The sequence below is a fragment of the Homarus americanus genome, unplaced genomic scaffold (genome assembly GCF_018991925.1).
Source record: "Homarus americanus isolate GMGI-L3 unplaced genomic scaffold, GMGI_Hamer_2.0 scaffold57980, whole genome shotgun sequence".
NCBI classification, from domain to species: Eukaryota; Metazoa; Arthropoda; class Malacostraca; order Decapoda; family Nephropidae; genus Homarus; species Homarus americanus.
The window spans coordinates 25,560,516-25,579,247 of NW_024716703.1; the positions used below are offsets into that span (position 1 = coordinate 25,560,516).

General features: G+C 42.4%; 1 protein-coding gene across 1 annotated transcript in view; it reads right to left on the reverse strand.

The window, feature by feature from the left end:
• LOC121858370 (insulin receptor-related protein-like) overlaps positions 1 to 18,732 on the reverse strand; it is an 81,249-nt gene that overhangs the window by 31,731 nt on the left and 30,786 nt on the right. The window contains exon 3 of the mRNA XM_042354812.1: positions 3,394 to 3,494. Coding sequence (XP_042210746.1) covers positions 3,394 to 3,494 — 101 coding nt within the window. The remainder of the gene's footprint in view (positions 1 to 3,393; positions 3,495 to 18,732) is intronic.

The window sequence follows — 18,732 nt, forward strand, 5'->3', positions numbered from 1 at the left end:
AAATGTCTCGGTATGCAAAACTCATAGAGTGCATGTTACTCCATCAGTTGGCCAATGTATGAACTACCAGTTAAATCAACCAATAGAAATACAGCGTAGGAGCATTCAACCAATAAGGGAACAGTAAGAGGGTGTGTTGAGTGTGTGAACCTTTGCAACAACCATAACAATTCAACTACGTGTTTGTAAACCCCGACCACTATGACGTCATCTTCTATAACCAATTAAAAGTCATCTCTTATGTCTTATCGAGCAAAACTGTTTCTTATTGGCTTAAGAACTGTAGAGTTTAGGAGTTTATAAATAGCTGGGTTGACAATATTGTATATCCCAGGAGAGAGAGAGAGAGAGAGAGAGAGAGAGAGAGAGATACCTTACATACCTGGGCTGTAGCTGCTGGCGGGGTATTTACTACTAACCCGTCCTCTTTATTACAGGTGAGAGACAGGTAACATTCGTAAATAACACTGTTGGTGATAGGTGATGCTAGGCGTATAATTCCCTAAAATGCTGCGTCTGTCTGTCTGTCTGTCTGTCTGTCTTTCTGTCTCACGCTGTCTCTCTCCTCTATCTCGTTCTCTCTCTCACTTATCTGATGACATCCTTATTTCCTCTACTTCATTTCTCCATTTTTCCGCTTCTCTCTCTCTTTAACGTTTCTCGTTTTTTCTCTCACAAGGTCTCTCTCTCTCCCTCTCTGTTTCCGTCTTTCTCCCTGCCTGTCTCTTCCCTTTTCACTCTCTCTCTCTCTAGAAGATGAAACTCCATACCTTCCTAGCGAGGCGTGAACATCGCCTCGCTGAGGACATAAGACACCATAACACTGTGTTTTACTGGACAGCTCCTGAGGCTTTAGTACAATCTTCCCCCTGCCCACCCCCACCAACTCTTCAAATACTACTACTACTACTACCATCACTGAAACGACTACCACAATCACCACTACTACCTACCACTACTGCTATGAATACTACCATAACCACAACTATATCTGCCCTTTTAAGTCAGTCAGGGTGTTAACAAGACCCACATTAATCTCTTGGTCTAGCAATTACCTGAGTTCTAGAGCAATATTCATAGTAGTTTGTTGTCGAAATAATACAAAACAATATAAAAACACGACAGATATTTTTTTTTGTTTTATAGGAAATCCACTTTTTTTTCACTTTTGATATTTTCGTTTCCCGTCACGGACAAAAATGGTTGTGTCGACACTAAAGAAAACGAAGAGGATGGTTTTAGGGGGGACTCCTGTCTCGCGGGTCAACTCTACTAGAAATGTCCACAATGACTCTCTCCTATCTTGTCCTCACACGCTTAAGCCTTTAGTTCTTTCTTTACAGTGTGGAACGGAGGTTAACTTATTTTTCTTGTAAGTATAAGTGTTAAGTAGTATTAGTTTATATTATTTACAGGAATTTTGTGAATTAAGATGATTTGGGGGGGGATGTTACAGGTATTCTATCGTTTGATTCCTTCGTGTTGAGGCTAACGAGCTGATCAGTGGTGAAGAGGATAAAAGTAAAAAGTAAAAAAGTTAAAGACTCTCATAGTTACACCTGTTATACAATATGTCTTGTTTTGTTATAAGAGAGTTTGTGAAAATATCTACTGTGAACCTAGAAAATTCAAATGTCACTGAAATTTATCATACATCATATAATATCAAGTTTGATACATCATACAATATCAAAACTACCATTTTCTCTAATATGTCATGGAAGCCACACATCCACACCATTGCTAAAGCTGCCTCCCGAAAGTTGGGGATGTTGTACAGATGCCGTAGCTACTTCACTCCTGAGCAGTTTCATCAAGTTTATAAGGGATTCATTCGTCCTAACTTGGAGCACTGCTCTCATATCTGGGGTGGCTCTTCTTCTGTCCAACTGTTAGAGAGGGTGGGATCAAATGCATTTCGTTTCTCTGTGGATGTCGGTCACACTAGAATAACCTGTTATAGTACATCCTTCTTTCCTTACACAGCCAAACTGTGGAATGCTCTGCTTTCTTCTGTGTTTCCATACTCATACAATGTCTCACTTCAAAAAGCTGGTTTTCCGGCATCTTCGTGGTGTAGATTAATATAATCTTTTTCTTTTCTATTTTAATTTCTTTTTACTCTTATTTTTTCGCCCCTCAGGCCCCGTTGTGGGTCGATGACCTGTGTCAGGGTGGGCTTGTCCCCATAAATACAATAACAAGAGAAAATGCTCAACAAAACAAAATTCTCCTCAAACACAATACAAAGTTCCTCCATTAATGAAAACTTCGCAGACTCAAACTTCCTTTACACTAAGTTAAACCAAAATACTAACACCAATTAATAAATACACTTCTCAAGCCTCGTTATCCACATCTCTTGTAATAATCCTCTTATTTACGCCCTTCACTTTAGTCTATTTAACAGTAATTGGGGAGCTGGACTTGTTTTCTCCACTCCCTGTTATCCTGTTTACGCCCTCACGACAATACACCAAACTACGTCGTGATGCTGTGACCTTTTGATCCATTTGACATCTTCAGAGACCTTCCTAATTACCATTGTTACTGACAAGTTCTGGGATGACAACAAGACGCGGGAAGTTTGGCCTGATCTTCGTAATGTGGTTCTGTACTACAATCCACATGTTTTTTTTAGCTATTTGGTTTAGAGATCTAGTTGGTGTGTGTGTATGTTGTGTGTGTGTGTGTGTGTGTGTGTGTTGTGTGTGTGTGTGTGTGTGTTTGTGTGTGTGTGTGTTTGTGTGTGTGTGTGTGTGTGTGTGTGTGTGTGTGTGTGTGTGTGTGTGTGTGTGTGTGTGTGTGTGTGTGTGTGTGTGTGTGTGTGTGTGTGTGTGTGTGTGTGTGTAATATAATATGTACGAGTATATATATACATAGGTTCAAAAGAAATCCCCAGGTACATTAATTAGTCAGCAGGTAAACTATTGTTCTCCTCTGGCCATTATAGGTACAGGTGAGTCAAGCAACAATAATGATCCCCTCCTAATCTCACTTCCACCCAGGTCAAGAGCTACTTACATCCTGCTGGGGTTAGGTTAGGTTAGGTTAGGTTAGGTTTGGTTTAGGTTAGGTTAGGTTAGGTTAGGTTAAGGTTACGTTAAGTTAGATTTGGTTAGGATCTTATTACCTAACTTGAAATTACCCCCACATTCCAGGATATTAATTAATCACCTGTCGAAGGTTACTGTCAGGTGTACTGGGTTATTTACTCCTTGATTATTTTTCGTTACCGACACCAAGTTGCAATGATTGGAATGTCTGTTTCGTGTCGTTCACTTAATACACGTAATCAAGAAAGAAGCATTTTGTTACTTGAAAGGAGCATTGTGACTTGACAGAACAGAAAAAGGAGGTCAGGACACCGTAGGAGGCGGAGGGTGGTCTTACCTGCTCCTGAAGGACAAAGTGGAGGTGGCCGTCGATGATGCGGCAGCGGCACAGTTTATCCAGGGCGCTGATGTTGTTCCGCAGGTCCAGGCTGCCGCAGACTGTGTGGGGAGGAACACCTGGGTAGTGACTCGTTCTTAATTAGTTACCACATCAATAGGTGAAGGAAACAGAGGTTGACACACCCTAACCTAACCAAACTTAGTCGAGGTGCTAAAAGTTCCCTGATAGGCTGAGAGTAAAGAGCTTATAATGACTTTGAAACATTATAAACGACTTTTTCTCAGGCTCAGAGTCGGACCACGGTGAGGCTAGGGGCGTGGACGAGGAAGATAAGAAGGCTGGAGGACAAATCACCTGAGGTCTTATGTTGACACTATCAGGACAACAAACACGGAGGAATATTATTTTTGAAGAGGTATTATTTTTTTGTTTTTTATTTTTTTCTTGGTATTTTGATTTATTTATTTTTCTAATGACGTTGTATTTTGAACTTAGGATTATTTTCTTTCGTAGGATTTTAATATATTTTTTTATTGTTGATATGAAGAATAATTTGTTTATTTTTATTTTTTTATTTTTTTATTTTTCATTGTGTTATGTGGCTATAGCGAGGATCTGTTCAGGGTAGTGCAGGTGTGTTTGTGTGTTGATATAAACATTGTTAACTCCTGTTTTTAAATTAACTTTTGAATAATCCTCTTAGTTAATGTTTTTTCAAGTAATAACTCGAAGGTGACACTTCATATCAACGGTTAATGACTTTATATTAACTTCGGGAGTGATCATGGTGCCGCGTACTGTATCATTAACTAACAGTCAGAATTAAATAAAAAAATGGGTCACTTGAAGAATCGCCACCCCAGCTTATTTCACCTAACCTAACCTAACCTAACCTAACCTAACCTCATCTCTCCAAATAATGTTAGAGTGGTTAATCCCTCGGTGAGACCTCACTTGGATTATGCAGTTCATTTTTGGTCACCGTAGAACAAGTTACCAAACATCATCATTAACTCTAACACGCTTGGTAGCTTCAAACATACAGTTGGTTGGACGGATATATGAGCGATAGGGGTTGGGTGTAAACGGGACTGGCCAGTATAGGTCAATAGGCCAGCTACAGTTTCCTCCATTCTTATGTTCTTAATCAAGACTTCGTGATGGTCAGCACGGTACAAGAGGTCTTCCCTGACTGACTACTGCACTGTGCTGCTTCAGGAGGAAAGAGGGGGGGGATAGGTTAGGTTAGGTTAGGTTAGGTTAGGTAACCATCAGGGTGTTTCATCTGTAGGATAAATAGAAGGGGTTAATCTTCAGATGATCCGAGTATTAATTAACTTTTGTTGACTCCTACATGAAATCTACAGTGTGTACTACATTAAACGTGAAGAATATTGTTCACTCGTGGTGTTGAGGCAGAGCCAGCACACCCGGGTCAGCATCTCACCTCCACCTACAGCCAACACCTCCAATCTTTCCCTTTGTGTATACTATGTTGGAGACTCTACAACATACACCTCATGAACTGGTATGTTGGTATGGCAAAGGTCAAGTCATCTGAGAATTCACAAGTGGTTAAGAGAGAGGTATTACGACGGGTAATAAAACTAAAGGTGGAAAGAGTCTCTCAGTATCTTGCAACACCTGTCAAGACCGTGCGGCAGAGTTAGTCATGGTCAGAGGCGTCTCACCACCTCATGAGGGAAACCCGGCCAGTTGAGACGACCAGGTGAACTTGAGTCACCTTTCTGCAGGATAATAATAATCACTTCCTAATTGTTACCTTAATTATGTATTTCAAATCTTTTTTATGGGTATTTTTTTATTTATCTTCTCTTCCATATTTATTGATTGTGTTTTAAATCTCATGTCTCTTCGTCTTTGTTTATTTACTGAGTGGTTTCCTACATCGTTCTGTGTGTTATTGATATTTTGATGCTGTTAATTTACTATTTGTCAGTTTCGTTATCTGGCAAGTGTATCTCAGACACTCTTAAGTCATGTTTCTCAGCTTTTCATCCTTCTCTTCCTCACCCTTCACCACCCTCACCCTTCACCACCCTCACCCTTCACCACCCTCACCCTTCACCACCCTCAACCTTCAGAACCCTCACCCTTCACCACCCTCACCCTTCCCTCACCCTTCACCATCCACCCTTCACCACCCTCACCACCCTCACCTTCACCACCCTCACCCTTCACCACCCTCACCCTTCACAACCCTCACGCTTTCTCTTTCATCTAAGCCTCACCTTGACCTTCAGCTCCCCCGTAACCCCCTCACACCTCTCCCTCACGTTAGTCTGTTCGTCTCACTCGTCTCTGGCAGTCTCTGTATTGCCTCTCTCCTCCTTCTTAAGTTTTCATGTGTAAAGTTGACCTAACCTAACCTAACCTAACCAAATAACAATCCTTCTTACTCATCAATCCAATCACTCTTAATCAATCCAATCAATCATCAGCCTTGAAGACTTCAGAGGAGTGTCAATCATGATCTGTTAACTGAGTCAAAGTTTCGAAGCTTTGTAAAGTTCGAAGCAGAATGAATTCATGATAAATTTATTTTCTCTCTCTCTCTCTCTCTCTCTCTCTCTCACTGGGATAGGTTAGGTTAGGTTAAAGATTAAGCATAGATTAGGTTAGGTTAGGTTAGGGTTGTTTAATCATCAGGAGAAATAAACTGGGGTGGTTATTATCCAGGTGTTCATACACATTAACACCTGTAAGTTCTTAAGCAGGTGTTATGGATAAATTACCTACAATAATCATTAACAATTCAGTGTCAATAGAGACTGATATACTACTGACTGTGTTACAATATTCTCTGTTGTAAAATTTCCTCACCTTTCTAGAGATACATTTTTGTTATACTTTCTTCAATAGGATTACTGATTTTAATTGTGCGAGGGAGGGAAGGAAGGAGGGAGGGAAGGATGGGAGGGAGGGAGGGAGGGAGGGAAGGAGGGAAGGATGGGAGGGAGGGAAGGAAGGATGGGAGGGAGGGAAGGAAGGATGGGAGGGAGGGAGGGTAATGTGGGTAAGATGGAGGGAAGGAGGGAAGGGAGCAGTGTGGGATGGGTGGAAGGGGGGAGGGAGGGACCTAACCTAACCTATCCCATCCCGTTTTATCTTTCGTGGTACTTTTTCATCTCTTCAGCTTCCTGTTTAACCTCACGCGATATTCTGTTCTTTTATCAGGGAGGAAGTTGGTTATCGTCTTCCGCCATCTTTGTCTTCCTGGATAAAATCGAGTCGAAGATAAATTTATAGATGATAGGCCTATAAACTCACTCCTATGGCGTTTTCCTTCCGTATTCGACCCGAGTCTAGTCATCTATACACCGTCAAAAAACAAAAGAGCATCATCAACAAATATAGTCATCCTCCTCATCGTGTGTCTTGAATTCCTTTTATCCTGATCCTGCCACGCTTGTTTTTGTTTTTCCTCTTCTTCATCTCTTCATTTATACACTAAGAAAACAAACGTTCATCATTACTCCTCACATACACACAGCCTCTTGTCTCACTTTCTTGGATTCCTTAATCTTCAGACCAACAATGGAATTCCCTCCCCCACGCTTTTTTAGAGCTCATATTCAAGTCATCTATACATCATCAAAACAAACGAGCATCATTAACGCAAACAGAAAGTCTCCTCCTCACTCCGTCTTATTTTAGTCATCTATACATCATCAAAACAAACGAGCATCATTAACGCAAACAGAAAGCCTCCGAACTCGCTCTCTTGGAAGCCCTATCACAACTCAATGAAAAATAAAACCTTTATTCTTGAGCGCTTGTTTTTACCCTCCCTTGTCTTCCTTGTAAAACCTGAAAGTCTTAAAATTTAGAGCAGACAAATATTTCAGATGACGTTCACAAAAATACCTTCTTTCCTGCAGAGTTTTGGTGGCGTCCTGGCGGGAATATTAAGTACTATGTTCGGCATTAGTTTGTGTGTTGGTGCTATCGAGTGTGTGTGTGTGTGTGTGTGTGTGTGTGTGTGTGTGTGTGTGTGTGCTTTTATCTCGGATGAAGAAGAGGAGGAAGAAAAAGAATATTAATAGTGCGGTAAAAATAGGAAGAAAATGCGGACAAAGAAATAGGAGAAGAAACAACTATATAGTGCTTTTACTTTTCCCTCCGTTCTCCCTCTCTTCTTTTGTTCCCCCTTTGTTCCCTGTGTTCTCCCTGTGTTCTTCCTTTGTTCCCCTGTTCTTTCTTCCAGCTATTGAAGACTGAAATACAGAACGTTGGATGAAAGGCTAGGTTAGGTTAGGTTAGGTTAGGTTAGGTTAGGTTAGCGTATCACAACAAGAGCAGCAATTAAGTTGGTGACCTCATAATTTAACCAGACAGGTGAGGTTATAGGTGAAATCAGGTCGAGAAATTACCAGTTAGAGCCTTGTATTTCGTCTATAATATGAATGATAGTGAACAAATCAGTGAAATCAGGTCGAGAAATTACCAGTTAGAGCCTTGTATTTCGTCTATAATATGAATGATAGTTAACAAATCAGTGAAATCAGGTCGAAAAATTACCAGTTAGAGCCTTGTATTTCGTCTATAATATGAATGATAGTTAACAAATCAGACACCAGAGGGTAAAGTATCTCTGAATCTATAAGTAACATAATGTAATCTGATCTGAACCCGCAAACAGGATATCCACACGCTGCCACGGTAACACCACCTACCTGTCCGTGATAAGAAAAGACGATGTGTTGGAGCTCAGGTGTTGACGAGACAAAACGTAAACAAAGAACGTAAGAAAAAAAAATGGAAAATTAATTTGTCTCTCATTAACGAAAACATGGAGGAGAACAATAGCAATGGCGAACACAGTTAACAGGAGACTCATTACCCGAAAACAGCCACCAGGAGGGGACTCACTACCCGAACACAGCCACCAGGGGACTCACTACCCGAACACAGCCACCGGGGGACTCACTACCCGAACACAGCCACCAGGGGACTCACTACCCGAACACAGCCACCAGGGGACTCACTGCAGACACAGCCCACCAGGGGACTCACTGCAGACACAGCCACCGGGGACTCACTACCCGGAACACAGCCACCAGGGGCTCACTGCCCGAACACAGCCACCGGGATTCTGCCCAGACACAGCCACCGGGGGGACTCACTGAACACAGCCACCAGGGGACTCACTGCGAACACAGCCACCAGGGACTCACTGCCCGAACACAGCCACCAGGATCACTGCCCGGAACACAGCCACCAGGGGACTCACTGCGGAACACATGCAGGGACTCACTGCGAACACAGCCACCAGGACTCACTGCGAACACAGCCACCAGGGACTCACTACGGAACACAGCCACCCAGGGGGACTCACTACCCCGGAACACAGCCACCAGGGACTCACTACCCCGAACACAGCCACCGGGGCTCATTACCAGACAGCCACCAGGGGACTCACTGCCCGAACACAGCCACAGGGGACTCACTGCAGGAACATACCAGGGGACTCCTCTTTGGGAACACAGCCGCAGGGGACTCACTGCGGGGCACAGCCACCGGGATTCACTGCCCAGACACAGCCACCGGGACTCTTTCTGAACACAGCCACCAGGGACTCACTGCAGACACAGCCACCAGGGGACTCACTGCGGAACACAGCCACCAGGGGCTCACTGCAGACACAGCCACCAGGGGACTCACTACCCGGCTTGGCCCTGGGGACTCACTGCGGAACACAGCCACCCAGGGGACTCACTGCAGGCACAGCCACCAGGACTCACTGCGAACACAGCCTGGGGGACTCACTGCAGACACAGCCACCCAGGGGACTCACTACCCGAACACAGCCACCCGGGGACTCCATTGCAGACACAGCCACCAGGATCACTGCGAACACCCAGCCACCAGGGGACTCACTGCGAACACAGCCCAGGGGACTCACTGCGAACACAGCCACCAGGACTCACTGCGGAACACACAGCCACCAGGGGACTCACTACCCGAACACAGGCACCGGGAGACCACTCACTACCCGAACACAGCCACCAGGGGACTCACTACCCGAACACAGGCACCGGGAGACCACTCACTACCCGAACACAGCCACCAGGGGACTCACTACCCGAACACAGTACTGGCATAAAGGACGAAAGGAAGCTGAAAATTTTTGGCTACACTGTATACCAGAGGAACATGACGGGTGAGCTGAACGATGGTGTCGCTGTGGCCATCAGGTCACGGCTGAGTCACAGAGTGTTGCTAGACTTCGAGGATTCAGTTCTGGGAGTGCAGGTGGAGACAACTAGGGGATCTGTTATCATATGCACAATGTACTTACCTCCCAGACGCCCTTACTTACCCGAACAAGACCTCAACCAGTTGCTACGCCACAGAAAACCAACATACATCATAGGGGACTTAAATGCGCGCCACGCCATACTAGGACACGGTAATGAGAACAACGTCGGTGTGGCGCTGTATGACAACATCAGAAGGGGAAAACTGCAACACCTCGGGCCAGATTTCCCGACATTGATCAGACATAATCCTCTCTAACAACGAGGCCGTCCTGAACAGGCACGTTACCGCCGGATCCATCAGTACCAATCCCATTATGATCCCCGCCAACATCAGGTCAAACCTCAAACGGGCAAACTGGGTCGCCTTCAAGGAGTCTCTCGGTCTCAAGCAGGGGAGAAACCTGGAAAAAGCCATCCCCAATGACATCGACGACGCGGTCAAACAATGGTATACAGATGTGAAGACGGAGATGGACAACAACATCCCGACCACAGGACCATTACCCATCCTCACACTAGTCACCAGCTCAGTGTCCAGTACGATTACGCGACTTATGAGTGTTTACAGAATTCTTGTTCCGGTGTGTCATACTGTAGGAACCCGTAAAGATGCACAGTAATATTTTGCTGACTGTACACGACACTCACCCGCCACGTACACCTGTTCCAACACCGTCATGTAACCCCCCACTCGCACATACCTAACCATCTAATTTCAAGAGGATAACAATGTAGTCAGATACCACAGCTTTATCATAATTCTTACTTTTATGTCTCCTAATACCCGACCAGATAAGACCGCTGACTCCTGCTCATCAGTGTAATGCCTAAGCCTTCCTTCCTAACTGATCTGAATGACAATGTTTTTCTACCACGAGGGATTGTTTTTTTTTTGTTTTTTTCGTGTGTGGTTTCATATCCGGTTGTTAAGTAATTTTTTTATGGGTATTATTAAACTGAACAAGAATATTTAGATTGGGAAATGTTCTTATCTGGATGGTTAAAACAATATTCTTGTGTGATGATAGAATTTAATGGTTTCATGTTATTGTGAAGTCTGTGAAATGTATTGGAGGATGTGTGTCGAGGAGGAAGTCTGTATTGGCTGTAATTTGGCTGTAATAAGCACTGACTGGACCACAGGTAAACCCAAGCATATTGCCGTCTCATACTTCACCAACCACCTGTGTGTATAAGATTACAATTGAATTATTTTTACTTTGTTATTTCTTTAAGATTCACGTGAGTCTTACTGTGTACTGAGGGGTAAAGTCTTTAATTAACCAGGTATAATGTATTAACACACCTGTACGAATTGTTCACCTTCTCAACTACAAGACAAGGAAGTTTAATTGTTGATTATGTTTGTGTTTACATAAATCCTAACTCAGCTGGTAGAGAGTACTATCATCATGTACCCTAATAAATACATCGGGTTAATTTTTAGTTATTATAATAGTATTTATCTCAGATGTATATAAATTGGTTAAAAATAATCCATAAAGATATATTAGAAATGTATATAGATATAAACATCACTGATTTTTAGTATTTATTATTTTTATATTTCACTTGTTTATTCTCTCTACTTCTCTCTCTCTACACACACAAACACACACACACAAACACACACACACAAACACACACACACAAACACACACGTCAAAAAATACCAGAAAACCTTCCTTTTTTTACTCCCTCACAAAAAAACAACAACAAATAAAAATAGTGTTTTATTTTCGTGAACGAGTCAGGTAAAACACATTGGCTTCCCTCCTAAATCCCCGTCTCGCACACACACACACACACACACACACACACACACACACACACACACACACACACACACACACACACACACACACACGGTCATTTGTACTCCTAGTTCCGCACGCAGTTGAATTAGAACTGAATTATACCTTACTACCATTATCTAAACTACCATAAAACAATGAATAGGTAAAGGTAATGGACGAGAAAGGTTACAAAGTTATGACGAATGATACAGTGATGTCGTGTAGTTCAGAAAGTGACGAAAGTTAGTGTATCGATGATAATAGAACGTGTCTCTTGGTCGAGCAGGCGGACGGTGTTGGGAGAGGGAGAGAGGGTGGGAGGGAGGGAGAGAGGGTGAGAGGGAGAGGGAGGGAGATACAGGGGGAGGGTGGGAGGGAGAGACTGTATGAGGGAGGGAGGGTTCATCCAGCTGGTAGGTACAAAGGACTTGGTATCAAAGGTTAAGTGGAGGTAGGGGTGGCTGGCAGGTGGGACTAATTGGAGAGGAAAAAACGGAGTGAAAGAGAATACTCCATTTACTGGCCAGAAAATATTACTATTAATAAAGGATAGTGAACTTGCATGTGGCTATACTGCAGAGAGTTAAATAATAGAGAAATGACCTACAGTTGGCTATACTGCAGTTTTAGTGATATATCTACAATAATATTTTTGGAATATAATAAAACACACACACACACACACACACACACTCACACACACACACACACACACACACACACACACACACACTCACATACACACTCACACACACACACACTCACATACACACACACACACACACACACACACACACACACACACACACACACACACACACACACACACACACACAACTCCTGATTTATGAACTGTGCAGCCCTGTAAATGTATTGAACGCATATCATTATGTCTAAATCACATGTAAGTTTGTATATTTTCAGCCACCAGCTGCAACTCTATTACTAAACCGTCTATTATTATTATTATTATTACACACACTGACTGACTGAGTGACTAACTGATTAACTAACCTATTGAATGACTGACTGATTTACTGACTGACTGACTGATTGATTGACTGACTGACTGACTGATTTACTGACTGACTGACTGACTGACTGACTGACTGAAACTAACTGATTAACTGACCTATTGACTAAATGACTGACTAACTAACTGACTGAATGACTGACTGACTAACTGACTAACTAACTGATCAACTGACTATTGACTAACTGACCTATTGACTGACTGACTAACTGACTGACTGACTGACTGACTGACTGACTGACACCTCAAACAAGAGAGAAACATATCCCAGTCACACCTTACTCTTACACCTGACCTGTCTCTCTCAGGTGAGGTGAGAAACACATTATTTTAAGTCACATATATTTTTTTTCACAAGATGATCTACGTCAGTGATCGGTCCAGTTAGAAAAAACAGACCTGATATTTCGACTTCCTCAAAATGTAGTTGTATGTATGTGTGTATGTATGTATGTATGTATGTATGTATGTATGTATGTATGTATGTATGTATGTAAACTAACACATATGGTATACAAACTCATGGTTGTCTGACAGCTTGCTTACACACCTTCGTTAAAAACAAACAAATATTTATTGGTTTGTGTAAGGCATCTTGAATGGTATGTTTACAGTGTATGTGTGTGTTTGTACGCGTCTTTGTTTACACCATCAACCTGAGATGTTTACAGTTCGTCTTTGTGTTTGTTTGCTCCCGTATTTAAAGGAATTTGTTTATAATGGATTGATATTGAGTTTGTTAGCTGTGAGTGTTAGTGAGTGACACCCCTTATGAGTGACCAGTACTTCACCTCATCTCTATATATCGTGTAGATGAGTGAGTGAGTGACGCCTCTTAATGAGTGACCAATACCTCACCTCGCCACCAAGTCTCTTTCTGACTGAGTTACCTGGCGTAATTACAACACGTTTAATTACACTCACCTGGATAACACTCATCCCTATAATAATTACTATATAAGAAACAAGTATAACGCGATATATATATAATGTAATTCTGAAATACAATAACAGGAATATTTTGTGCGTGTGAGCATATTAAAGGTCAAATATTCTAACAGCAATCACACCTAACTGGATAGAGCAGTAGATGTAATTGAGTTTTTTTCGATAATTTTTAAATATAATTGTATCGGGCTTTGTTTTGTTTTTTTCGAGATGTGTGTGTGTGTGTGTGTGTGTGTGTGGACAGAAGACAACTTTATTAAACACAGTCGACATCCACACCTGTCTGACCTCCTCTAGCAACAGGTGTTTCGTGTTATAGGTAAAACTCACATCAATGTTATAGCTAATTAATTTTTATCGTTAATGTAAAACAGCCATTAAGTCAACTAAAATATATAAACCAATTAAACCAATCAACATGGGATTATACAGCCAGGTATTTCTTCACCTGGTTTAGACTTTTAGTTGATATATATTTTTGTAGTAGTAAATAGCCCCTTGATAGAATGACTCACCTGTGCCGCCCACCAGGTATATGATTTAATACTATAATTAAGAGGTGATGCTGTTCGATTCACCTGTAAAATCTCTCAGTTATAACAGGTTAATAAGGAGTAAATAGTGAGACTTTTACCTTTACGATATATTTTGATTAATGATGAGATAAAAGTTCACCCAACTCTTTATCTCTGTTACCATGGTGATGTGAGTGTGATGGGGGGTAAAGTGACTTATGTGCCACCCTGTATCTGTCATCATTAGTCATTCAGTTCACTGTTGGATGAGATGGATGATTGGGTCATATGCCTCTCCTGGCCTGCTGGTTGTCTCTACGGATGATAATTTCATTTAGTGTTGATTTGGGTGTTTTCTTATCTCGTGGGTTCCCTTGCTGGGTCACCTGCTTACTGTCGTGTTATGTATTCGTTTCTCAACCCTTTTTTAACGTGGGTCATGTATTATTATTGTCTTATGTACCGAAAATGACAGAAGGTTTGTTATTTTTTTACCATAATGTGTAGCAGCTAAAACGTAAGGGGAATTTTTTACGTGGGAAATATGTGACTAAAAAAAAAAAAAAACATTCATCCGAGTTGCGTCTGTAAGCAATAATGAAAACACAAATTCTTAATAAATTCTTAATTAATCATACAAGCATAGAACCCACAGCATCTCTCCCACTCCTTCATTAAAGAAAACTCATACGTATTATAATTAATATTCACTTAATTATACAAATTTCTGAAATGCCCGACGCAATAACCACTCTCACACATAATCCAGGAAATATCTATAAGATTTTAAGTGAGACAAGGCACAATGGAAGAAGGATTTTCACAACTCTCTTCTCTGATATTTATTTGTCACTTAAACTCCCTGCTGATGCTCTCGAGGTCATCTTTATCCACAATGTAATTTAAGTATGCTAGAGTCTGGGATCATGGAAGATTAAGTTAAATATACACTGGAGCTCCATTACACTTAGAGGAATTCTATTTTCTCCAGTTGCAGAGAAAAAGATTAAACATATGGATCTTGGAGGCTCGGAGAGATAGATTCAATGTACGTGTGCCTTAGAGACTGGGAGATAAGAGTTGCAATATTCTCTCTGGGAATAAAGTGAAGCAGAAATATCAATTCTTCTCCATCGTCTCTCTTTAATTTTCCTCTATACTTTTGTCCTTTTCTTTCTATTATTTAATTCTTGTTCTTCATTTGGTCATTTCCTTCACCTGTCCTCAAGCTTCATTCACCACCTTGAGCGTTAATTAGTGGCCAGGTACACTTGTTTACGTCTGGGACTTATTATTCCATGACCATTACCTGAGTTTTAATATGGGGAGTCAGGTTAGGTTAGGTTCGGTTAGGTTAGGGTTAGATTTGATAAAATTATGTTAAATTAGGTTAGGTTAGGTTAAGTTAAGGTAGTGTGCTTAATCCGCAGGTGACATAAGCTATGGCTCGGCGAATCTCCAGGTGAAACGAAAATACCTTGATTAACGTTCAACTCTCTCGTTCTTTGTATCACATATAACTATAAACAAAACTCAGGTGAGAGAGAACTAAGCATAAGTTATTTAAGGTATGAACACGCTCAAAAAAATATCTATACGGAGGTGATCGATGAATTTCAAAATGAACACTATGACTCCTGTTGTCTCGGTAGGGTTGTCAAAATCCTTCGTTTGTCTTCTTTAACAAACAACACACACGTTCCCTTCATCATATTAATAGTACTTATAATCTTAAATGTCAGAGGAACTTAACACTTATATACACTTATATTTAAAACAGTACTACTTTATTACTTAACAGCTGATGTGAGTCATAATCTTACAGTAATTTTTTTTTCCTTGTGATTTGTTGATTTATTTTCTGGAGGGAGATTTGTTAGATGGTAAAGTATTTGTTGACGTAATTGATGGTGTTTTTAGGAAGTGTTTCTGATGGTAAGTTGTAGTGTTGTGGTGGCGGCGTTGGGGGTGGATTGTGGTGGCTGGGTGGAGTGTGGTGACTGGGAGGAGTGTGGTGGCTGGGTGGAGTGTGGTGGCTGGGTGGAGTGTGGTGGCTGGGTGGAGTGTGGTGACTGGGAGGAGTGTGGTGGCTGGGAGGTGTGGTGGCTGGGGTGTGGTGTGGGTGGAGGTGTGGTGGCTGGGTGGGTGTGGTGGCTGGGTGGGTGTGGCTGGGTGGGTGTGGTGGCTGGGTGGGTGTGGTGGCTGGGTGGAGTGTGGTGTTTGGGTGGAGTGTGGTGGCTGGGTGGTGTGGTGGCTGGGTGGAGTGTGGTGGCTGGGTGGAGCTGTGGTGGCTGGGTGGGTGTGGTGTGGTGGCTGGGTGGGTGCTGGGTGGGTGGTGGCTGGGTGGAGTGTGGTGGCTGGGTGGGTGTGGTGACTGGGAGGTGTGGTGACTGGGTGTGGTGTGGAGTGTGGTGGCTGGGTGGAGTGTGGTGGCTGGGTGGAGTGTGGTGGCTAGGTGAAGTGTGCCAACGCAACCACTGGTAGTAAGAAGTGGACAGTGTGTAGTAAGACCACTGACTGACTGCATCTTATTCGAGGTCTCTCATGTGGGTGAAACATTTACCTGTGTATACCTGGAGTCACGTACAGCTGTAGACACACACACACACACACACAGGGTTAGGTTAGGTTACTGAAGGTGTGGGATCAGAAGTAGGTAATCAGCTCCTCACTCCTAGTTAGACGAAGATGTTGCTGAATGTTGCAATTGGTGTCTGGGTTAGCTCCTGGGTCAGCTCAGGTCACGTCCGCAATATTAATATCATCAACACCATAACTTGATGACATAAACCATTGACTCTTCAGGCTTCTACGCCCTTGACTCTTCAGGCTCCTACGCCCTTAACTCATGAGACATAAAGGTAACCATGAACTTAGCATGCTTCCCTGTTGGGCGCTGTAAACGCTTCTGCGCTTCACCTTACACAAGGATGTAGAGATGCCCAATATAAAAAAAACACCATAAGTGTGTGTGTGCCTGTGGGGGGGAGGTGTGTATGCTGTGGGGTGGGGGTGGGGGGTGTTACGTGTGATAAGACTCACCTGTCCTCGTAGTACAGGTGTGAGAAAAATTGTTACTCATAATAATTTACATATTTTTTTTTTGGACATCATCAAGGACTCGTGGCTGTGCTCTCTATGTGTGTGTGTGTGTGTGTGTGTGTGTGTGTGTGTGTGTGTGTGTGTGTGTGTGTGTGTGTGTGTGTGTGTACTGTAACCTTCCCAAAACATTACTCAATATTTACTAACACTACACACGCCATTAACCACGCCACTGACTATGCATATTACTTGGCGCCATCAAGGTCTCGTCAACATACAGGCGTCTCTACCACCACTTACCGTCACTACACCTTCACCACCACCACCACCTTCACCACCACCACCATCATCACCACCATCACCACCATCACCATCATCACCATCACCATCACCATCACCACCACCACCATCACCCACCACCACCACCACCACCTCACTTGTGAATATATTACTTTATCTTACCTATATTTCAAGCTAATTTTGGAGGTTTATTTCGCCACGGGCCACCCACACACCCACCCACCCACCCACCCATTCATTCATACTAAAGGCTCTTGTTTACCACCGCGATTGTATTTCATTTTAACGATTCCTCTCTTGGTAATCGTGTGTTTTATGTGATTTAACCTAACCTAACCTAACCTAACCTAACCTAACCTAACCTAACCTAACCCTTCCCCCCCCTCTCTCTCTTCCCTCTCAGTATAGTCTTGTCCTCACACCTATGGTCCACACTTGGGTATATATTGTTTAGTATCAACTGCCCATAACACCATCAGATGACTTGTGTGGTAGTGGTTTGGTTTGGTTAGGTTAGGTTAGGTTAGGTTAGGTTTGGTTTGGTTTGGTTTGGTTAGGTTTGGTTAGGTTTGGTTAGGTCTGGTTTGGTTAGGTTTGGTTAGGTTTGGTTAGGTTTGGGTGATTAATGTTCAGGTGATCAGGTAACTTGCTCACAGACTTATCATACAGCTGCACCTGTCGGTTAACTAGTCCAACTTCATATCACACCTGAGTTACTGGAGTTCAGGTGTGATGGTTGGGTAGGTAGACGCTGGGAGCTTGACGTGAATATTGGTGGTTGATATAAGCTATACCGTGGAGGGGGGGGGGGTGGACAGGTGTTCATGATGACTAACACCTGTTCCTAACCTTGACACGACACCAGCTAACTTAATCTCACTCATTAATACGGTTAATTGGCCAGGTATTTTCAGGAAAGGTAGAGCTTAAATACTTTGCTTGATACATAACTAACAAACTAATTAACTAACTAAATAAATAAATAAATTAATTATACGGTGTTTATCATATTGTTCTGTATTGTACGTTTTTATTTAATTATACTTAGTGTTTTCGTTGGTTTACCTGAAGATTAGACACCCTTAGCTTATTTCATTTGATGATTAGGCATTATAACGCTAACCTAACCTAACGCTAACCAAACCTAACCTAACCTAACGCTAACCTAACCTAACCTAACCTAACGCTAACCAAACCTAACCTAACGCTAACCTAACATAACCTAACCATATGACTCATCAGCTCGTGGCTAATTCCAGACGTGTTATTAAAAGCAGAGTGAGCAGGGTTGAATCACACACACACACACACACGCACACAGACGTAACCTTCACCCACCACCCGTGTAAGTTTAGTTTAAGATGATAGTAAAAGTCTACCAAAAGGGGGAGAACTACCTGTATATACCTGATGATTTT